At 44.0% G+C, this 24,214-nt stretch overlaps 1 protein-coding gene across 3 annotated transcripts in view; it reads left to right on the top strand.

Moving 5' to 3' along the window:
- The window catches only part of c1h18orf54 (chromosome 1 C18orf54 homolog), a 61,271-nt gene extending 51,236 nt beyond the window's left edge, over window positions 1-10,035 (top strand). Inside the window, exons 7-8 of one of the 3 annotated variants that reach the window (XM_041191828.1) lie at window positions 2,113-2,186; window positions 9,734-10,035. In XM_041191828.1, coding sequence (XP_041047762.1) covers window positions 2,113-2,186; window positions 9,734-9,824 — 165 coding nt within the window. In that variant the 3' untranslated portion in view covers window positions 9,825-10,035. Of the gene's footprint in view, window positions 1-2,112; window positions 2,187-9,733 lie in introns of those variants that run through there. The other 2 variants (XM_041191837.1, XR_005943544.1) reach the window with 2 other exon arrangements.
- The last annotated feature ends 14,179 nt before the right edge of the window (window positions 10,036-24,214 follow it).

The raw sequence follows: 24,214 nt of genomic DNA, 5'->3' as shown, positions 1-24,214 counted from the left end.
ACTCACTATCCTGACTTGGAAATATATCGCCGTTCCTTCACTGTCACTGGGTCAAAATCTTGGAATTCCATCCCTAACAGCACTGTGGGTGTACATGGACTGCAGCGGTTCAAGAAGCAGCTCACCACCACCTTCTCAAGGGCAACTAGGCATAGGCAATAAATGCTGGCCCAGCCAGCGAAACTCACGTCCCGTGAATGAATTTTAAAAAAACAATCGACAATAGTTTCTTGGTCGCCATTGGACTAGCTTTAATTGCAGATTTCATTAATTGAATTTAAATTCAGATTCAAACCCATGATCCCAGAGAATTAGCCTGGGCCTCTGAATTACTAGTCCAGTGACACTACCACTATGCCAACACCTCCCCTCCTTACCCGTGCTGGAGACTGTTAAGGAGGTAAAAGAGTGAAAGCTGGGAGTTGCACAACATTCACCTTGCCAACCTCAAGAGGTCATTGAACTGTTTCCTACATGGGATCCCTCCCCTCGGCACCACGCTCTCGCTGCTCAACTCCTCTACAACCTCCAGACAAGCCTGTTGGTGAGGCCAACTGGCTGCCTCCGACTGTCCTCTGGAAAAAGCACCTGCCACCATGTCCGGGCTACTTCCACCTTTGGGGATGTGTTTGTGAAGCAGGGAGGCAGCGTTCCTCCTCTCTTCATTTTTCTGTTTTGTGCCTTGAACGGAACAAACTGCAGTGCACAATGCTGCCACTGAGAGTGGTTCTCGAAGTGCAGTCACCAATGCAAATCGGGAAACTCGACAGCCACCATACACACCCAACATGCTCCCACAGATATCAATGTGATCATGATCATTGATTTTTACTGTTACGTATAAGGATAAATAGTGTTTAGGATTTAATAGGATATTAAATACTGATCCTTCATTTGTGGTTCTGATGCAGCATCCTGCCCGCTCCACCTAACTAAACACCAATCCTGGAGGCAGGCTCTTAATTTCTCCAAAGAGCAACCAGAAGTGTCTGTATCCAAAGTGTCAGGTTTCTGATCTGGAAATGACCTTGCTGTTACTCTAAAGCCAAAGTCCGTAAGATTCCACTCATGGAAAGATTCGCAGCGCAGTAGGAGGCCATTCGGCTTATCCTGTCTGTGTTGTCCAAAAAAGAGCTATTCAATCTAATCCCACCTTCCATTTCTTGGTCCGTAGCCTTGTAGGTTACAGCATATACAAGTGATTTTTAAAAATGTGTTGAGGTTTTCTGCCTCCACAATCCTTACAGGTGGCGAGTTTCTGACTCTGACCACCCTTCTCGGTGAAAAAGTCAATGGTCAGAAAGCTACCAGGGCAGGAGGAACTACAAGCTAAATCAACCAGGTAAGAAGGTGCAAAGTTTCAATATTCTGAGAGCTGATAATACAATGAGTCTTGGCTTTAACACCATGAGGAGATGAGACGTAGGAAGGTCAGATTGTATGATGTATTTGGAGTTCAGAGGAGTAATATCTGTAGTATCAATACATAGAGAGAAAAACCAGGAAGGTGTTGAGACAGAGGAAGTGTAGACTATGGTGAGAGAAGGCTCACTTGTCAGAGTTTTTATAAGTCTTATCCAGGTGTGTGATAGAGGCACAACAAGATCTCTGGTATAAGAACAAGTTTTTAATGTACGTGGGCTTTATAGGGAATTAAAAGTGCCTGAGCATCTTAGTGACACTTGGTGTACTTCCTAAGATCAGTTAGCGCCTGAAGGTATTTTTTAAATATTTTACTGTACATGGCTCTTTCCACTTAGATTAGGAGAGATAAACACGAGAGGACATGGCTTTAGGGTGAAAGGGGAAAGGTTTAGGGGGAACATTAGGAGGAACTTCTTCACTCAGAGAGTAGTGAGAGTGTGGAACGAGCTATCATCTGACATGGTAAATGCGGGCTCACTCTTAAGTTTTAAGAATAAATTGGATAGATACATGGATGGGAGAGGTCTGGAGGGTTATGGATTAGCTGCAGGTCAATGGGACTAGCGGAATAATATTTTGGCACAGACTAGAAGGGCCGAATGGCTGTGCTGTAGTGTTCTATGGTTCTATGTGATTATTACAATTACAATTATATCCTTTTGTTGAGTAAAGTCTTTCTTTGAACAGATATCTGAAAACATAATGTCTCAGACACACGGTGTGGATTTTGAGGAGGCACCTGGCAGCAGATCACTACAAAGGTAATTTGGTACAAAACATAGAAAATAGAAGCGGGATTAGGTTATTCGACCCTTCGAGCCTGCTCCACCATTTACTATGATCATGGCTGATCCTCTATCTCAATGCCATACTCCTGCTCTCTCCCCATATCCCTTGAAGCCATTAGAATCCAGAAATCTATCTATTGCCTCCTTAAATATATTCATTGACTTGGCCTCCACAGCCTTCTGTGGCAGAGGATTGCACAGGTTCACTGCCCTCTGAGTGAAGAGGTTTCTCCTCATCTCAGTCCTAAATAGCTGACCCCATATCCTGAGACTGTGACCCCTTGTTCTAGACCCCCCCAGCAAGAGGAAACATCATCCCTGCATCCAGCCTGCCCAGTCCTGACAGAATTTTACACAATTGAATGAGATCCCCCCTCATTTTTCTAAACTCCAGTGAAAACAGGCCTGGTCAACCCAATCTCCTCATATGACAATCCTGCCATCCCAGGAATCAGTGTGGTGAACCATTACTGCACACAATACTCCAGGTGTGGTCTCACCAAGGTCCTGTATAGCTGCAGTAAGACATCCTTGCTCCTGTACTTGGTCCTCTTGCAATGAAGGTCAACATACCATTTGCCTTCTTAACTGCTTGCTGCACCTGCATGCTTGCTTTCAGTGATTGATGTACAAGGACACCCAGGCCCCTTCTCACATCAATATTTCTCAATCCATCACCATTTAAATAATACTCTGCCATTCTGTTTTCCTACCGAAGTGGATAACTTCACACTTATCCATGTTATACTGCATCTGCCATATATTTGCCCACTCACTCAACTTGTCTAAATCACCTTGAAGCCCCTTAACATCCTCCTCACCACTCAGATTCCCACCAGGTTTTGTGTCGTCAGCAAACTTGGAAAAATTACTTTTGGTAATATATCCGTGACCTCATGGATGCATTTGTGGGTGGCGGCTTGTGAAATCCCACAATGGTCACCTGTGGAGCCCTGAAAGGAGCCACTGGCATAGAAATTGAGCACTGTAGTCACTTTCACAGCCATTGGCAGTGGATGCCCTCCATGTTCCCTTGGCGCCAAGTCCTGCAGTAAGTGCAGATGTGAGCCACCAGGTCCCCAGACAATGGGCAGTCAACAGCGACACTGGTTTTCAATCATCTCTAGGAATGGCAGGGGGTGTCTATAGAGCCTGGGTGTTGCTAGGCAACGACCAGCCACAGCTCACTGTTGCTCCTGGGTAGTATGTGGGGGAGCCCCTGTTGCCCCTTCTTCATGCGGTTGCTGCTCCTGCATTTGAGCAGCCAGGAGCCTCAGTCACTCTCTCCTCAGTCTTCTAGTATCTGTAGGCCATCAGACATACAGCTACGTCACCAGCATCCATGATCCTGACTTGATCCTCCTGCAGCATGAAAGAGAGAGAGAGAGAGAGAGAGACGCGGTTATCATGGCTGTGCTTAGCACCTTTCCTGGTCCTGTGTGACCGCCCCTTAATGCTTCCTGGAGAGTGCTGGTCACCCCTTGGATGGCCACAGATGTGTGCGCTGCATGGTTGCCTGTCAGTCCATGACATGGGGGAGACAGCCCCTAACCAGGTTGCTGAGATTGCAAGAGGCTATGAGCACCTCCAGCAGTGACTACTCCATGGCTAGTATTGGCGAGGAAATTGTACAACGTGTGTAGTCTAACTACTCCACGGACCAGTAAAGTGGTGGCGGACTTGAAGTTTGTGGGTGGGTGGTCGGCGATGGTGGAGGGAATGTATGGAGTACTTTGTGGTCGTTTGGTGTGTCCGCATTGCCTGCATGGGTGGGCAGGCTAGGAGACTGACCCCAGTCATATCACTGTGGCTGCGCCTGATCTGTCTCAGTTGCAGAGGCATGGTCAGTTTATACAGGTGTCCCTAATGTTTAGCCACTTCCCTTGCTTAGCCTGACCCCCATCCTGATTACCTGTGCACGATACGCTGCACCAGGGCAGCACTTGACCTGGTCTCCCCCCAAGCCCCTCAGCAGTCGCCTCTGAGGCTGGCCAGCTTGGCCCCAGACAACACCCCCCCCCCCCCACTTGCCCCCTCTGGGGCCAGGTATCTGTTGCCCCCGCCGCCCCAAGGCATGAAAACAACAGGCGAGCTGTGGAGAAACCTGCTGCTCACTCACCTCAGTTCCCCCAAAGTGAACGCCGCCAAGTGCACGTCACCTGTGTGCTGTTGTGAAACACGTCGGTGGGATTGGATGATACGGTGAGGTTCCAAGAGCCTGGCGGCATGGCCTTTTAATTATATGCTGATGTATTACAATTAGCTCCCTACCGATCAGTGGCGGGAAAGGCAGCCCGCCGTCAGCGGGCTGTGTGGACGATCGCGATCCTGCCTTCACACCTCCGTGAAGCAGATCGCGCCATGTTTTCCACGCACGCCACCTATCACGCCCACCGCCAGCGGGCACGGAAAATTCCACCCATTAACCCTGTTTCTCTCCACAGATGCTGCCAGACCTCCTGAGTTTTTCCAGCGTTTTCAGTTTTATTACAGCTTTCTTGGCCGCCTATGGAATATCTATTATGTCAGACGATGAAAGATTACGCAATAACGTTTTGTTTTAAAATGCAGCTGCTCTGCCAGTGCTTTGCTTGGGAAATAATGTTGCACAGTTGGCTCCCTGGTCCTGCATCTACTCCAGTGCCACTTGTGTTTAAACAGAGCAGTTCAGCGCCAAAGAAAAAAATAAATCAGAAGTGGCTGAATCTCTCTCAGCTGTAACTTTTATAGCCTGAGGGACATCTTTTAAATTCCTATCATTTTAAAAGATCTAAAACCTCGCTTGGCAGGCCTTCGCTGACTCTGTGGCATCGCTTCCCCCTTATCCTTTTGGATTGTCTCCGGTTTAAAAACGTTCTTGATGGCTCCCTCCTACAAGCCCAAAGGCAGCTCTTTTCACAGGCTCCTTGCAACATCTTGAAGTCCAGTTGCCCCCTTGATATATGTGAACTGTGCAGCGTTGCCCTTTCTTTATACATTTTCAGAAGGCCCCACAAAGCTTTCCTGTCCCTCCTGCCACAGAAACCTTACAGTACCGGCTGTGCAACCACCGTCCTGGGATTTTACGCTGCGGCTGTTCTCTGGCTGGAAAGTTGGCGGCGACCCTGCCTTAGCCGGTTATGGAATCCCCGACTGGATTTTATAATTTTCGGGCTGTGAACTGTCTGCAGCCAAGGCTTCCACCCCTTTTAAGGAGGTCCTGGCCTCCCCGACCCCCAAGAACTGCCGGCCAGTCGGGGTGGGGGGGCAGCAGTTTTTCAGTCCCAGGAGGGCCACTGGGAGCATTGGCCACAGCTAGGATTGCAACAGGCCTGGAGCAGCCACCAGGGAGGAGGCCCTAGAATCAAGGTGAGTTTGTGGGGCTTGCCAGGGCCCCAGGCAGGCTCGGGTAGGGGGTGGCATTTGTCATGAGGGTGGTGAGGGGTCGGGTGGGGCTCTTTCACCCTTGCCACCTGGTTGGGGGCCCTCTGTGGGCCAAAGGATGCCTGATCAAAAGGGCCCTCCACACTCAAGCCCACAAGGAGGCCACCAATGCAAAGTGTCCACAGTGATGGCAGGAAAAGGCTCTTATGTGGTCTTTAATTTGATACTTCAGGGCCTCAATTGGCCTAAGGTCTGCCACTGGTAAGATGCCAGTGGTAGCAGCATGGCAACAGGCACATCATCCAACCTGACTTTACATGAATATACTCCCTGGACTATATAAAATCTGGGCCCCAGAGACCGATATTGGCGCACTCTTAGGTACAACATTGAACATGCCACTGGCCAGAAAGATTATGCCTCTGCCCTACCCCAGCCTCATTAAAAAGAAACCTTCCCAGTGGTCCCAAGCTCTATCAAGCCCCCAAATAGAACAACTTTTGCAGTTAGCACCTGCTGACCCCATTGAGGCTGCCACTAACTAGCAGCAGTAACTGCAGAGCAGTCTATCACACTGACCATGCTTACTCCTCCCTCACTGAGGTGCTATGATGGATAAGACTCTTCCTCCCCTGAGATTTGTCTCTAGCATTCCAACATCCTCCTCCTCGAGAGCCATTTTTACCTTTGCACCCTTCCAATGTGAGTGTTTTCTATTCCTGCCATTGTTCTTCTCCATGATGCCTTTTGGCTTCTGCCAAGCGCTAGGTTAGAGGTTCAGAGGCCAACTTCTCCTAACTTCCACAATGTTGAGATTTTTTTTTGCTTTACTTCTACCTGTTCCCATTTCTTTTCTCCCACTGCCCCCCTCTTCTTGCGCCCCTCTTCCCACTTGTATTTTCCATTTCCCATTCCATGACACTAGCCCTTGACTCTGAGTGCAACATCACGGGAGATTAACTCATTTATTTTACTTTAAATGTTTGGCGTTTTATTGAATGACATATCCAGCTCTTAAGCATTTCAATGCATCAAATCATGAGAGAATGTTGCACTGTCAGATGTGTTGTCCTTTGGTTGGGTCCTTTGGAAATAGACTTTGGTCATATGTCATGATTGTAAATGCTATGGATTGTGCCAATTCCTTTGCCTGATCATTGGCAGCCCTACCTTCAGCTGCCTAGGCCTTAAGTTCTGGAATTCCCTCTGCAGAACGTTGTTTCTCCATCTCTTTCGTCTAGGATGCTGTCTAAAACCTACCACTTTGACTAAACATTTTGTCACCCATCCTAATGCTTCTTTCTTTGGCTCAGTGCCAATTTTTGCCTGAATACACTCTTATGAAGTACCTTGGGGATTTTCACTATATTAAAGACACTTTATAAATGCAAATTGTTGTTGTGTGAGACATAAAGCTGAGGCCTTGTTTGCCCTTTCAGTTAGATGTAAGAAGAGCTGGAGAGTTCTCCAGTATCTTGGCCAACATTCATTCTTCAAGCATCTTCAAAAACAGATTAACTGGACGTTCCTCTCATTGGTTTTGTGGGATTGTGCCAGGCACAACTTAGCTGTCATATTTGCCTACAAAACGAGTGATCACACTTCAAAAATAATTCCTTGGCTATAAAGCAATTTGTGACATCCCTAAAGTACGAAAAGGACTAATGTCCTTTCTTCATAGAAGGCCAAAGTCTATAGTACAGAGTGCCATTAAGACTGAAAAGCATTGAGGGCAAGTTAAGTTAAGAAGTAGTAATTCAATTGTGCCAAACCTTTTGGAATAGAATTTCCATTCCTAATATATTTACTTTAATGTGTTTGGCTCAATGCCACTTGAAATCAATCCAATGTGCTTTTCTAACAGTGCATGGAACATCTATTAAGTACAACCCAGTTCTCTTGTAGGTTGCCAATTAGTTTATAATCCTGTAATTTATCAGATCACTTCATCAAATGAGGTGAATAGCTAATTTACCTGGTTTTATCAGTCCTGTGCATAGTAAAAACCATCTTCAATTATTTACTTGGGTCAAATGCTCATCTGTATATAATCCTACAGCAAATTCTTTTGATTATAGTTTGCTTAGTAAATAGAAGCTCTATCCAAGCACCAAAATATATTGAATCCTCAGAAATGCTTTGCTGGCTCTTATCTATCATTAAAATTTCCATTGGAAAAATAATTTCCACTTATCTTTGGAAGATTTCAGATGCTTTTCTCTGCACTGATGCACTCCATTTTACATGGGAAATGGAAATAGACTTTGGCCATATGTCTTGATTGTAAATGCTATTGATTATGTTCAATTGAACAGGTTACTATTAGAACATTTTATAGAAGGGGTAAGTGCAGTTTTAACTGTGAATAAACATCACTCACACAAGTGCAAACTTGCAGATATATTCCTTCCTGTTCCCATCCCCAAAAGGATATCAGCGAGACATAACCTGTACTGGAGTGTAAATTATGTGCTTAATTTTATAGAATTACATAAAATTGACAGTGCGGAAACAGGCCATTTAGCCTAACTGATCTGTGCTGGTGTTTATGCTCATGAGCCTCCTCCCAGCCTACTTTATCTCACCCTATCAGCATAACCTTCAATTCCATTATCTTTTGTGTATTTGTTTTAGCTGCTGTCAAATGCATCAATGCTATTTGGTCAACTAATCCCCCACAATCAACATCTTGCTGATTACCATTGACCAGAACCTAAACTAGACATGAATACTTTGACTACAAGAGCACGTTAGAGGTTGAGCACTCCCTGGTGAGTAACTCACCTCCTGACTGTCCAAAGCCTGCCTGCCATCTACAAGGCATAAGTCAGGAGTGTGATGGAATACTCCCCACTTGCCTGGATGAGTGCAGCTCCAACAACCCAAGAGACAAAACAGCCCACTTGATTGCCATCCACTACCTTAAACATCCATTCCCTCCACCATTGGCGCTTAGTGGCAACAGTGTGTCCAATCTACAAGATGCATTACAGTAATTTGCCAAGCCTCTTTTGACAGTATCTTCCAAATACACGACCTTTACCAGCTAAAAGAACAAGGGCAGCAGACGCATGGGAACACCAACTGCAATTTCCCCTCCAACCCCACACTATCATGACTTGGAAATATATCGCCGTTCCTTCACTGTCACACTGGGACAAAATCTTTGAACTCCCTGCCTAACAGCACTGGGTGTACCTACGCCACATGACTGCAGCGGTTCAAGAAGGTAGCTCAACACTACCTTCTCAAGGGCAACTAGGGATGGGGAATAATACTGGCCTCCTAACACCCACAACCCATGAATGAATAAGAAGAAATGTAGTAGCAAGTTCCACGTTCTTGTCATTCTGGATAAAGATGTTTTTCCCAAAATCCTTACCGGATTTATTAGTTTTTCGCTAAACCTGGACTCACCATAAGTGGAAAAATTCTATCTACATCCTCTATCCTATTAAATACTTATAGAACCTTAAAAGACCTTTTTATTTTGTTACCCTTAAGCATTTTTTTTTGTGCTAGACACAAGAACCTCATTCTATTCATCCTTTCCTGATCTTTCTAATCTCTCAGTTCTCAATTATTAAATTGTACATGAATTTGGAATCTCTAATAATACATGTTGCAATATGTGACATTTATTTCTCAGTATTAAAATTGTTTCTTTTATTCAAGTGTCTAGCTTCGTTTTTGTACAACATGCCTGGATAGTAGGGGATAGTTCTAGTTTTGTGTTTAAAGAGATAAGTTTAGTGATATTTGTTGATTTTGTCCCTTTATCTACGAGCTACACTAAGTGCCACTGGTTTTATAAAATGCTACATAATTGTTAACTCAGATTTATTGAATTGAATGGGTTTTGCTCGTCAAGTATGTCTAATAATTGGTGCATCTGGCTGTCATATAATGGGGCAATTTTCTGAAAATACATCAACTTAAATCTGCAAAATCAATGGAGTTAAACATTCTTGGTTAAGTTAGTGAAAAAAGACTGTAGGGAAAGGATGAGCAAACCAACCAATCACATCAGATAGTCTGGTAGGTATTATTCTGTATAGTTTCAATCCCAATCTGGTTTGTATGAATAGAAACAAACCCCTAATTGTTTATGGATGCAGGATAAAGTGTAGTGACAGCTGAACTTTTTCTTTCACCAGGGCACTGAACCACTTGAAACATCTGAAGGAACTTGTTGATGATATTGGTGCTAAGATGGAAAAGGAAGCGGAGAGAAATCAATACAAATGATGAGCAATTAGAGAGACTATTATTAAAATCTAATAGCTTGTGCAATCTAACAAAGTAACATTAAGTTTAATTGAAAAGTGAATGATTAAAATATGCTGGCTTGTTTGTGATGATTTGAGTCACCTGACTACAGCCACATTCCCATCTAATGCAGAATATATGAAACAAAAATAAAAATACCTGGAAAAACTCAGCAGGTCTGCAGAATATATACTGTTGAATTGATTAACTTTGTTTGGGTCAATTGTTTTTCTTTGCCCATGTGAGAATATTATGGTTTAAGGCTCTCTCCTTGGGGAAAAGGCAGGTATATGGTATCAGGCTGCAGATCAGCTATGATCTTATTGAATGGTGGAACAGGCTTCAGGAACTAAATGCACTACTCCTGTTCCTGTGGAGTTGTTGCACTGTCAAAACTTGTAAGCCTTAGAATGAAATACAGTATTGAAAGTGAAGCTCTGTCTTTTTTGTTCTGGTGGTTCAAGTGGATGACAAAAGTTCCATGGTTTTAAAAAATTACAATTGTTACAGCACAGGAGGCAATTCGTAATTTAAAAATAAGGGGTCTCCCAATTAGAGGCAGAGATGAGATTTTTTTTCTCTGAAGATCGTGAATTTGTGGAACTCTCTTCCCCAGAGAATGGTGGAGGCAGGGGCATTGAATATTTTTAAGTCAGGCGTGGGTAGATTCTTGATTATTGAGGGAGTCGAACATTAGTGGGGGTAGGCAGAATGTGGAGTTGAGGCCACAGTTGGATCAGCCATGATCTTATTGAATGGCAGAGCAGGCTCGAGGGGCCAAATGGCTGCCTACTGCTCCTAATTCATATATTTGTTTGCAGTATGTTCATGAGGCCCATCGTGTCTGCACTAGTTCTCCAAATGATCAGTTCACCTAGTGCCATTCCCCCGCCTTCTCCCAGTAACCTGGCACATTCTTCCTTTTTGGGTAACGGTCTAATTTCCTTGTGAATGCCTCAACTGAACCTGCCTCCACTGCACTCTCCGGCAGTGCACTCCAGACTTTCACCACTCGCTGCATGAAAAAGCTTTGCCAAACACTTTAAATCTGTCCTTTCATGAGTGGGAACAGTTTCTCTTACCAGCTTACTCTTATTCTATTTCATCTCTCTTTTCAATTTTTTAAGTCAGTTTTTGCTGGTTCCTAAAAATCTTCCAATCCCTAGACTAACTTCTGTTCTTCACAACATTAGAAGTCTCTTCTTTTAATCTAATACTATCCTTAACTCTCAGACAGCCACGGATGGATCACTTTTCCCATTGACTTTCTGCTTCTTAATGGAATGTATATTTGTGGAGAATTTTGAATTATTTATTTAAAGGTTTGCCACTGTTTCTCTTTCCCCCCCCCCATACCTTTTAGTCCATTTTCCCAATCATTCTTAGCCCGCTTGTCCCTCATACCAGTGTAATTGGATTTATTTAAGTTTGACTCTTAAATCACAGTAGATACTGCAGACTCATCATTTAGATCTTAATTCTTCAAGGACAACAGAATAACAAAACTAATTTTCTCAGATGAAAGATGAGACCGTCACCCAGTATATATATGATTAATTTAACTCTTCCCACCCCCCCCATCCAAACAATTTTATGTCTGAATAAAGGGAACTGTGATTGATATCCACCCAAACTGACGCAACCTTATTTCTTTACAGGAGCTGACTGACCTGATGAACATTTGCAGCATTTTTAAGTTTTAACTGAAATTCTGAGTTTATCAAAAATGACTGGCTGGTCAAACTGCTTGACTTAACACCACAGCTAATCAATTAGGCATTTAAACTCAAGAGTTTTTTGCTTTGAGTGCCTCCCCAGTTGTTGTTGTGTAGCATTAGAAGTATATGGCATGAACACAGTGTGATAGTTAACGTCGCTATGACACAAATTAATGGTGTAGGCTTCACAGTATCACAGAATTGTTACGGCACAGAAAGAGGCCATTCAGCCAATCATGTCTGCATCAGCTCTCCAAATGGCATTGTGACTTAGTGCCATCTTCCTGCTTTTTTCCCAGTACTCTTGCACATTGTTTCTATTCAAATAATACTAAACTGTGTGAGAAGTTAGTGATTAACAATTGTCAATAACGTAGGAAGAAACAAAGATTACAGCTCACTAAAGGTGTACTTTCCAGTTTACATTATGCCAACAGACAAATTATTGTGACACAAGCAGAGCACTGTTGAAGATGGAAATCTGAAATTAAAAACAGAAACTTGAATGCTGTTTCTCTCTCCGCTGATGCGGCCAGACCTACTGAGTATTTGCAGCATTTTCTGTTTTTATTTTAAATTTTTTGATATGTCAGTTAATTTGCCATCTGACCAAAGGAGAGGCATGTCTCCTTAAAACCAGCCAAGTAAAAAACTGAACACCAAGATAACGCAACTGCTAGTTGAAGATGAGCATTCTTGCCAAAGCCCCTTCCTCAGCCAATCCCACCAGGAAACCGATTAACTCATCATTAATCTTGCTGTTTGTTTGTAAGATGTTGATGTGGTCAACAAGATAATCATGCAGCTATTCAGGACAAAAACAGAATTACCTGGAAAAACTCAGCAGGTCTGGCAGCATCTGCAGAGAAGAAAAGAGTTGACGTTTCGAGTCCTCGTGACCCTTCGACAGCTATTCAGGATCCTGTTATTCACACCTCCTCTGGACACATCTTTACTTGTTCTATTGGTTTCTCCTTTTGCCATGCACCATCATCCCTTTTGTCATTTAATCTCTCCTGTCTTCCGCTGTATCACAGACCTTTTATTCTTTCCTCCCCTCCCAATCTCCCCCCCACCCCCCACCCCCACTCTTTGCCTGCCTCTGCACTCGGTTAATAGGTATTCCAACTCGAACCTTTGATCTGATGAAAGGTCATTGATCTGAAATGTTAACTCTGTTTCTCTCTCCACAGATGTTGTCACACCTGTTGAAGATTTCAAGCACTTTCTGTTTAGATTTCAGATTTCCAGCATCCACAGTACTTCTGCTTTTTATTCATTTCCATTTAGCCATGCACTAAACACTCTTGTTCACCAGATGCTGCTGCTATTTCCTGGCAACTGCTTAAAATAAGGAGACAAAGTTGTTTTGTGTTGCCCTGGCTGTTTGGGAGTATCTGTAAAACCACTTTTAATAACTTCACAAGTAGCTCAATATTGCTCTTAAATAGTGGATCAAGCAAGGGAGTAGCAGTCACTTTACGAAGAGATAGAAAATTGCAGGCCCCAGTCAGTTATTTGAAATGACAAGTGTAAAAATTCACTCATTTCTCTTGCATGGCCACATTGCTCCACTCCCATCTCCAAGGAAATCCATAGTGTTACTTGCCATGAAGCAACTTGTTAGTTTGGGCACTTCCCTCTTTTAAAACTGGAACCTGGGCTGTTCCAAACCAAAAAGAGTAAAAGTTATTTTGCTTGGACCATGCAATCTGTACTGATGGGCACTGAATTAGGATTTTTTTTTATTATTCATTTACGGGATGCGGGCTTCAGCCAACATTTATTGCCCATCCCTAGTTGCCCTTGAAAAGGTGGTGGTGGTGAGCTGCATGGAGTGAATCGAATTGGCCAAAGGCTGGCACCTGTGATACTGGGGACCTCAGTAGGAGCTCAAGATGGATCATCCACTTGGCAGGTCTGGCTGAAGATTGTAGCAAATGCTTCAACCTTATCTTTTGCACTAATGTGCTGGGCTCCCCCATCACGGAGGATGGGGATATTTGTGAAGCCTCCTCCAATGAGTTGTTTAATTGTCCGCCACCATTCACGACTGGATGTGGCAGGACTGCAGAGCTTAGATCTGACCTGTTGCTTGTGGGATCGCTTAGCCCTGTCTATCACTTGCTGCTTATGCTGTCTGGCATGCAAGTAGTCCTGTGTTATAGCTTCACCAGGCTGACACCCATTTCTAGGTATGCCTGGTGCTGCTTCTGGCATGCCCTCTTCATTGAACCAGGGTTGATCTCCTGGTTTGATGGTAATGGTAGAGTGCGGGATATGCCAGGCCATGAAGTTACAGATTTTGTTCCGAGTACAATTAACATAAGAACTAGGAGCAAGAGTGGGCAATTCAGCCCCTCGAGCTTGCACCGCCATTCAATACGATCATGGCTGATCTCATTTTGGCCTCAACTCCAACTTTCCACCCTCTCCCCTTAATCTTTCAACCCGTTACTAATTAAAAACCTGTCTGTCTCCTCCTTAAATTTATTCAGTGTCCCGGCACTCTGAGCCAGTGAATTCAACAGATTCACGACCCTTTGAGAGAAGCAATTCCTCCTCATCTCTGATTTAAATCTACCACCCCTTAGCCTAAAATTATGGCCTCTCATTCTAGAATGTCCCACAAGGGGAACCATCTGCTCCACATCTACTTTGTCTATCCCTTTTAGCATCTTATATACCTCAATTAGATATCCTCTCATCCTTCTAAACTCCAGTGAGTATAGGCCTAACTGCTCAATTTCTCCTCATATGACAAGCCCCGCATCTCTGGAATCAATCTAGTGAACCTCCTTTGAACTGCCTGCAATGCAACTACATCCTTCCTCAAGTAAGGGGACCAAAACTGTGCATGGTACTCCAGGTGTGGTCTCACCAACACCTTGTACAGTTGCAACAACACTTCCCTATTTTTACACTTTATTCCTTTAGCAATAAATGCCAAAATTCCATTTGCCTTCCTTATTACCTGCTGTACCTGCATGCAAGCTTTCAGCAATTCATGCACGAGGACACCCAGATCCCTCTGCAGTGAAGCATTTTACTGCTGCTGATGGCCCACAGCTCCTCATGGATGCCCAGCCTTGAGTTACTAGATCTGTTCGAAATCAATCCCATTTAGCACGGAGGTAGTGCCACACAACATGTTGGAGGGTATCCTCAATGTGAAGGTGGGACTTTATCGCCACAAGAACTGTGCGGTGGTCACCGATACTGTGATAAACAGTTGCAACTGCAGCAGGTTGGTGAGGATGAGTATACTTTTCCCTCTTGTTGGCTCCCTCACCACCTGACACAGACCCAGTCTAGCAACTATATCATTTAGGTCTTGGCCAGCTTGGTCAGTAGTGGTGCTACTAAGCCACTTTTGGTGATGGACATTGAAGTCCCTCACCCAGATTCTGCACCCTTGCCACCCTCAGTGCAACCTCCAAGTGGTGTTCAACATGGAGGAGCACTTATTCATCAGCTGAGGGAGGACAGTACTTGGTAATCAGTAGGAGGTTTCCTTGCCCATGTTTGGCCTGATGCCATGAGACTTCATGGGTTCCAGGACAACTCCCTCCTGACTCTATACCACTGTGCCACCACCTCTGCTGGTGGGATAGGACACACCCAGGGATGGTCTTGGTGCTGTCTGGGACATTATCTGTAAGGTATGATTTGTGAGGATGTTAGTCAGGCTAGTTTGATTAGTCAGTGAGACAACTCTCCCAATTTTGGCACTAGCCCCCAGATATTAGTAACGAGAACTTTGTAGGGTTAACAGGGCTGAGATTACTGTTGTCATTTCCAGTGCCTAGGTCAATCAAGGTCCGTCCGTTTTCATTCCTTTTTAGTGACTTTGTAGCAGTTTGTTACAACTGAGTGGCTTGCTAGGCCATTTCAGAGGGCATTTAAGATGTATGCAGACCAGGTAAGGACGACAGATTTCCTTTACATTCAACATCGTTAGACTGGTCATCGTTAGACTTTTAATTCCAGGTTTTTATTGAATTCAAATTCCAGCATCCGCCATGGCAGGATTTGAACCCAGGTCCCCAGAGCATTACCCTGGGTCTCTGGTTTAGTGACAATACCACTATGTCATTGCCTCCCCATTTCTGGTATCTGTGGAGGGAGAAACAGAGTTAATGTTTCGAGCCTATATGACTTCTTCAGACCTAAAGAGAAGTAGAAATATGGATTTTATACTGTTTAAGCGGGGGGTGCGGAGCAGGTGGAATGACATTGGTCAGGGATAGATGACAGCTAAGGAGAGATTGACAAAGATGTCATGGACACAAGACAAAGGGAGTGTTAATGGGAGAGGTAAAGAAGATGCTGATGGTGGCATTAAGGTAAGATGGCAGAATGTGTTAATAGCAGAAGAAGAGTCTGAAAGCACAACATAGAAACAAGTGACAAATGACCCTGTGGGCAAGGGGGGTTTGGGGGGAAAAGGATTTAAAAAATGAGCAAATGAATAAAACAATGGAATATAATAAATAAAAATAAAAAATAGATTAAAAAAGGTGTCAAGAGGGAGGAGATTGTTTATGATCTGAAGTTATTGAAATCAATGTTAAGTCCGGAAGGCTGCAAGGTGCCTAATCTTCCAATTAGGATTTTTGTCACCTTTGTCAATCTCTCTTTAGCTGTCACCTATCCCTGATCTTCTATATCATTCCACCTGCTCCACCCCTCCTAAACAGTATAAAGTCCATCATATTTCTACTTGTCTTTAGATCTGAAGAAGAGCCACATGGATTTGAAACGTTAACTCTGTTTTTCTCTCTCCACAGATGCTGCCAGACCTGCTGAGTTTTTCCAGCATTTTCTGTTTTTATTTCAGATTTCCAGCATCCGCAGTATTTTGCTTTTAATCCATTTCAGAGCTGGGCAAGGAATTGGGTTTAGGCTAGGAAAGGCAAGATTGGCCATGCACATTTGTTGCAGTAGCAATAATCCCATTTTGAAGGACGGGCGAAGCTGTTGTAGGTGGACTTATGCATGCATGTATAGAGTTGAGGGTAAACTTATAGAAGCATTAGTGTTACATTTTTAAAAATGTAGTGATGGAAAATCAGCCTTCATAGCTCAGTTTTGAGGTCTTAAAATTATTGTTCGATCTTCCCTAAAACTTGACTTTCTGGTTTGAAATCCAATAAGTGGCAGAAATATCCTTGTTTTATTTCTCACTTTTAGCTTGAATTTGCCTGACCTGTGACACTTTGCACAATTACTCACAAGACTTGGGCAAGGGGAGAGGCTTCCTCACAATGACAAAATTACCACTAGTGGCTCTCAGACACTGGCTGTATGTAATGAGGTCCAAGTCTATTTTTAAGTGTATTTCCATCCATTGTTTTATCTCTACCTTTTAGCCTATTTCGATCCCTTCCCCCCACCCCACCCCCACTAGGGCTATCTGTACCTTGCTCGTCCTGTTTTCTACCCTTAATGTCACCATTAGCACATTTCTTAGCTAATTTCACCACCATCAACACCTCTTTGTCTTCTTGTCTTTGCCATCTTTTGGCAATCTCCACCTATCACTGGCCCTGTATCCAGCTCTACCTGTCCCACCGCACCCCCCCCCCACCCCGCCACCAGCTTATATTTTACCTCTTATCTATTTTTCCTCAGTTCTGATGAAGAGTCATTCAGACTCGAAACGTTCATTGTGTTCCTCTCTGCAGATGCTGTCAGACCTGCTGAGTTTTTCCAGGTATTTTTGTTTTTGATTTCCAGCATCCGCAGTTTTTTGCTTTTATCCAAGTCTATAATGCCTGCCTGCTCCCTTGGACAGTGATGTGCAAGCCTTAGTATACTGTGTAAAGCAAAAGATAAGAAACATAAGTATCTTGGGTGCAGCAGGAAAAACAATTATTTTTATTACCAGTTTGCATCTTGACATTTTTCTGCTTTAAAGGTGCAAAATTTTTACTGACCCAGACACAGGCCAAAAGCCTCCCATTTGTACTGTAATTTCCATGCTTCTATTCTGCAATCTGCAAGTACTGCTATGCAGTCAACAGTAAGGTTTAACTCCAGAAAGCAGCATTACAATGGGATACTACCATTAATAAAGTGAAGACTGAAGCTCTAAAAGCTTATACCGTTCTTACTGTCTCACCAATTCATTCTATTTCCCACACAATGAAATTTTGTGCTGCACTTTTGGTGTCTCAAGATAAGAAGAGACACATTATGGCCTAGATTTTCCTGCAACAGTGAGATTGCTGACATGCAACGTATGTCCTTCTTAGCAATGATAATATACTGCTTATTTTGCTGCACTTCTAATGAGAACCTACAGGAACAAACATAGTGACAAAGCGGAAGGGGTATGGCAAATTTTTTGCAGCAATTGTATTTCACTTCTTTGAGGAACCAGGATTATCTACTAGAAATAGCAGCAACAATCTCCCCAAAACATCTTTACATTAATGATTGAGAAAAACATTCTTGGACTGAAGCAGATTGGAGCTCCAGTTAATACCAGGCCTTTCCCAAGGTTGAGCATGTTAGGTTAACAGGTCTATTGTGCTGGCACTTCATACAGATGCAGAATATTTTAATCTGAATTGGAGGTAGGTGTTGGGGCAAGTGTCACTAGGCAAAATTCATATCTGTAGCACTACCAACTGATCATACTTCTGGAGGTGCACGCAGCATTCAACAAATTTGCATCTCCCCCACCAAAGATCAAGCATTCAGCTGCAAGAAGAGGACCCAGTGTAAGTTAAAGGGCCAGGCACTTAACATGCGTATAAGATGAATTTGAAGAATTTCCTCTACTGCAATGTCTCTGGAAGTACTGTGTTTGTTTCTGGAAGTGCTCTGCTGTGTTCCTGGATATAGCAGGGATTATTTCTGCTTCCTCACAGGGAGGGCAGAAAAGTAGGTGACATGTCCACACAAAGGCTGCAACAGGTGTCTGCAGGTCAACCGGGAGATGAAGGAGAGGCTGCAGATAGTGCAAGCTTTGCATGGTGCCCCTTGCCAGACTGCTCCATGCCAGATACAGGAGGCTGTCTGGCAGGCCAATGAATGGGTCCAATACCTCAGTCTGCATCCTCATCAGCATGAGCTGGCAACTGAACCATCGTTTTCACCTAGCCTTGCTGCAGTTCAGTCGTGTTCAGTGACTCCTTGTGTGCATTGTCCAATTATATGCTTCAGGTATGTGTAACGCATGAGCTAGTGGCTGCTCATGCCAGATCAAGTAATGAGCCCTCTGTAACAGTCATATGCTGTTGCTCTCTCTTTTCCTCACTGGATTGGTGTAGCTCAGCAAGTGACAGTTTTTGGGTGTCTGAAAGCAGGAATTCAGAAGGTGAAGGAAAGTGCGAGTGCGGTGGATGTTGGTGGGGGATTCAGTGATGGTAATGTCACTGAATATCAAGGGACGATGGTTAGATTCTCTCTTGTTGGAGATGGTCATTTCCTGGCACTTGTGTGGTGCAAATGTAACTTGTCAATTATCAGCCCAAGCCTGAATGTTGTCCAGGTCTTGCTGCATATGGGCACAGAGTGCTTCAGTATATGAGGAGTCATGAATGGTACTGAACATTGTGCAATCATCCATGAACATCCCCACTTCTGACCTTATGATGCAGGGAAGGTAATTGATAGAGCAGCTGAAGGTATTTGGATCTAGGACATACCCTGAGCAATTCCTACTGTGATGTCCTGGGACTGAGATGGTTGACCTCCAACAATCCCAGCCATCTTCCATTGTGCTATGTATGATTCCATCCAGCAAAGAGTTTCCTCCCAATCCTTATTGACTCTGGTTTTGCTACGGCTCCTTGATGCCGCTCAGTTAAATGCTTCTTGATGTCAAGGGGTGTCATTCGAACCTCATCTCTTGAGTTCAGTTCTTTTGTCCATGTTTGGACCAAGGCGTAACAAGTTCAGGAGCTGAGTTGCCCTGACAGAACCCAAACTGAGCATCAGTGAGTAAGTTGTTTCTGAATAAGTGCCACTTGATAACATGAATGATAACCCCTGCCATCAATTTGCTGATGATCGAGAGTAGACTGATAGAGCGGTAATTGGCCAGGTTTGACTTGTCCTAATTTTTGTCTACAGGACAATCATCCGGGCAATTTTGTGGGCAATTTTCCACAGTGCTAGGTAGATGCCAGTGTTGTAGCTGTACTTGAACAGTTTGGCTAGGGACGTGGCTAGTTCTGGAGCACAAGTTTTCAGTACTATTGCCGGTATGTCGTCAGCACTCATAGCCTTTGCAGTATCAATTAACAGCTAGCCAATGTGAAACTCGCGCTGAAATGCTCAATGCTGCTGGGGTGGGGGCAGGAGGAGGGCAGGTGCTGACATAAGCGTGGGCACGGGGGAGCACTGAATGAAAGCTCCCGGAAGACAGAGAGCTGCCTTAGGGAGCTGAAGGATCCAAAAGCTATAAATAAAGATTTTGAAATGTCAGGAAAAAAAAGTCTACGCATCAAAATCAGTCACCTGCACATATGGATGATGAAAATTCTGTCCAAACATTTTTATTTTTTAAAATTAATATTGGAAACCTCTTCCTGCCCTTGGATGAGGTTTTCTCAAAAAGGGAAAGGCTGCCTGGCCGATTCGCCCGCCCATCGACCATAATGTTGGACAGGCAATGAAGAATCTCCTGTCAATTAGAACGTTAATGGTCCTAATAGGCCTCTTAATTGTCGGTGGGCACACTGCCAACTGTTGTGCGCGCCCGCCGACTGAAATATCACGTGGGTGCTGATAACGCCGGGACGTTATCACGTGCTATTTCACGCTTGAGCAGGTTGAGCAGGCGCCCACATGCCAAGAGAAAAATTCTGCCCTGTGAAATAGTTGAGCTGTACGAACAAATGAGTGGCCATTGGATGCAGGTTAGTGTGAGCAAGTAGGGAAGTGTGGTTGCCACATAGAGTGGATCGGTTGCGCAGAGTCACCTCAGTGGAGTGTTGAGAGAGGCACAGAGATTTCCAGTAGATCCGCAGTCATGTAAGCTAATGGTGGGTGCCACATGAGAACAGCCTTGATGAAGAGAGGGGAGTTTTCTTTTAAATATTTTGAGTACTACATTATTCTTAAACTCAAGGAAATAGTGCAAAAATACAGGCTCACCCAGAGCACCATTTTTCTTGTTATTGAGCATAGTTAAAACACTGACACCCTTTAAAAGGTGGTTGATCAGTGATAGTGTGTGACTAAATTACTTTAAAATGGAAAATATTTGAAATGGACACATATTGCCATTGCAAATACTTCAGTTGAAGTTACAGAAAGTGCTGAGTCCAGTAGCAAGAAATAAATAAGTTATTCCAAGAAAATTGTTCACTATGGCAAAGGGTTCAAACTCTATGGGACACAAGTTATAAAATGGGAATGTAGGAACTAAAAAGAATGTCAGACAGCACTTTTTACACATGATATTGGAGAAAGTCACCATGAAGGGTCACTGAAGCAAAAACACATTCAATACACCTGTAATTACATCCGTAAGAGCTGGATTTTACGCTTTCCAATGGGTTGAGGGAGGCAGAACAGGAAATGCATCGTCTGCTTCTTCCCGCCTTCACCTTACCACGATGAATCAAGCATCGGCTGGCCAATTAACAGCCGACTGGTGGACAGGCTGGCCAATTTGCATTGGGTAGGGGTGCCCAAGCCCAGGGTAGGACATCAGGTGGGGAGAGGGTTTACTCCGTAACTGGAAGTCAGCCATGGCCGCCCTCTACCTTCTCACTCTCTAATTTGTTATGTCAGCCTAAAAACTGAAGAACTAAAGTCTACTAGCATCCAAATGCAGCCACCTTCGGCAGCAGACTCTGCTGCCACATGCAGTTATGGTCCCGTTTGCAGGCCTTTTCATTATCCCTTGGCCACCTGCTTGTACCTGGCGTAAATCACTCCCAATCTTTTTCCTGTGTGACTACCAGTGGGAATGGACAACGAAAAATTGCAGTCAACTTTAACAGGCTGAATAGCTTGTCTAATTGTTTTTTTCTCAAAATGGGAGGTGGGCTTCTGATTTCAGCACCCGCTCACCTTCCATATTAAAGGAGACTGCACGATGAGGTCAGATTGTCAACCTGACATCATTACACCATATTTTGCATAAGTGTGGGGATGGGGTCGCCCGCCCAATTTGCAACCATAAAATCCAGATCTACATCTCTTGGGTGTATTTTTACTTCAGTGACCTTTCATGGTTACTTATTCCAACAGACTGTTGTATCGTGTGTAAAATGTTCTGTCTGACATTCCTTTTCATTCCTATTTTTTAACTTGTATCCCATAGTATTTAAATCCTTTGCTATAGTGAACAATTTTCCTGCAATAACTCTGAATCCTCTTCATAAGCTTGGAAAAATAAATTGCTTCGCCTTGAGGCCTCTCATTTTCGAAAGAACAAGCCCAATTGCTGAATTTTCTTCATAATTTGAAGTTTTGACATTCAAGCCCATCTTCCTTATGTGACATTGGTTCCCTTCAAAGCAATAATAAATAAAATAAATGATAAATTCCACGATTGCACACAACACACTAGATGTGGTCTAACCAATGCTTTACACAGCAACAGCACAACCTCATTTGATTTTCACCCCGTCTTATAATAGGTTATTTGTTTTTTTTCAGGGCAGCCATACACCAGCCTGGCAGTTTCATACATTTATCATCAATGTGGCACCTACATCTCTTTACGCAGAATTCTATAGTGTTCCATTCAATCAATATGTTCCCTAATTAGTTTGTATACTTTCACAAAAAACATCTTACAATTGTACCACCTTTGTCACTTATTTGTCAGGTTTCCTAAAATATCAAACTTTTGACTGATTGTATTGTTCTTGAGGTAAGTGATCCTTTCTGCTTTTAATACACAGAAACATAGTCCCTTGTGAGAATGAAAAATACTACTGGCCTCATGTATGATTAGTGCAGAGAACCTTGGTCCTCTTCCAATAGCAGCATGGACCACTCTGGCCTCTTTGTAACATTAATGCACAATACTTGTCCCTTCCCGGTTTTAACATCATTGCAAAGTATTTTGATCCTGTTGTTCCCTAACTGCTACCAACTCAAATGATAAATTATCATCCTCATGTTAAATCCTCCTTGGCCTCGCATTCATTCACAGGATGTGGGCTTCGCTGGCTGGGCCAGCATTTATTGCCCATTCCTAATTGCCCTTGAGAAGGTGGTGATGAGCAGCCTTCTTGAACCACTGCAGTCCATGTGGTGTAGGTACACCCACAATGTTGTTAGGGGGGGAATTCCAGCGTTTTGACCCAGCGGCAGTGAAGGAACGGCGATATATTTCCAAATCAGGATGGTAAGTGACTTGGAGGGGAACTTCCAGGTGATGGTGTTCCCATCTATCTGCTGCCCTTATCCTTCTAGATGGTAGTGGTCATGGATTTGGAAGTGGCAGTTTAAGGAACCTTGGTGAATTCCTGCTGTGCATGTTGTAGATGGTACACACTACTGCTGTTGTGCGTCGGGGGTGGAAGGAGTGAATATTTGTGGATGTGATGCTAATCAAGCAGGCTGCTTTGTCCAGGATGGTGTCAAGCTTCTTGAGTGTTGTGGGAGCTGCGCTCATCCAGGCAAGTGGGGAGTATTTCATCGCACTCCTGACCTGTGCCTTGGAGATGGTGGACAGGCTTTGGGGAGTCAGTAGGTGAGTTACTCACTGTAGCATTCCTAGCCTTTAACCTGCTCTTATAGCTACAGTATTTATATGGCCAGTCCAGTTCAGTTTCTGGTCAATGGTCACCCCCAGGATGTTGATAGTGGAGGATTCAGTGATGGTAATGCCATTGAACATCAAGGGGCGATGGTTGGATTCTCTCTTGTTGGAGATGATCACTGCCTGACACTGGTGTGGTGCAAATGTTTCTTGCCACTTGTCAGGCCAAGCCTGGATATTGTCCAGGCCTTGCTGCATTTGGACATGGACTGCTTCAGCATCTGAGGAGTTGCAAATGTTGCTGAATATTGTGCAATCATCAGCGAATATCCCCACTTCTGACCTTATGATGAAAGGAAGGTCATTGATGAAGAGGCTGAAGATGGTTGGGCCTAGAACACTACCCTGAGGAACTCCTGCAGTGATGCCCTGGAGCTGAGGTGACTGACCTCCAATAACCACAACCATTTGCCTTTGTGCTAGGTATGAATCCAACCAGCGGAGAGTTTCCCCCTGATTTCCATTGACTTCAGTTTTGCCAGGACTCCTTGATGCCACACTTGGTCAAATGCGGCCTTGATGTCAAGGGCAGTCACTCTCACCTCACCTCTGGAGTTCAGCTTTTTTTTGCATGTTTGAACCAGGGCTGTAACGAGGTCAGGAGCTGAATGACCTTGGCGGAACCCAAACTGGGCATTAGTGAGCAGGTTATTGCTAAGCAAGGGCCACTTGATAGCACTGTTGTTGACCCCTTCCATTACTTTACTGATGATTGAGAGTAGACTGATTGGGCGGTAATTGGCTGGGTTGGATTTGTCCTGTTTTTTTGTATACAGGACATACCTGGTCAATATTTACATAGCCGGGTAGATGCCAGTGTTGTAGCTGTCCTGGAACACCTTGGCTAGGGGCATGGCAAGTTCTGGAGCACAAGTCTTCAGTACTATTGCTGGAATATTATCAGGGCCCAT

Source organism: Carcharodon carcharias, chromosome 1 (genome assembly GCF_017639515.1).
Source record: "Carcharodon carcharias isolate sCarCar2 chromosome 1, sCarCar2.pri, whole genome shotgun sequence".
Taxonomy (NCBI): domain Eukaryota; kingdom Metazoa; phylum Chordata; class Chondrichthyes; order Lamniformes; family Lamnidae; genus Carcharodon; species Carcharodon carcharias.
Note: the sequence above shows the minus strand (reverse complement) of the source record. Positions and strands in the feature narration are given on the sequence as shown.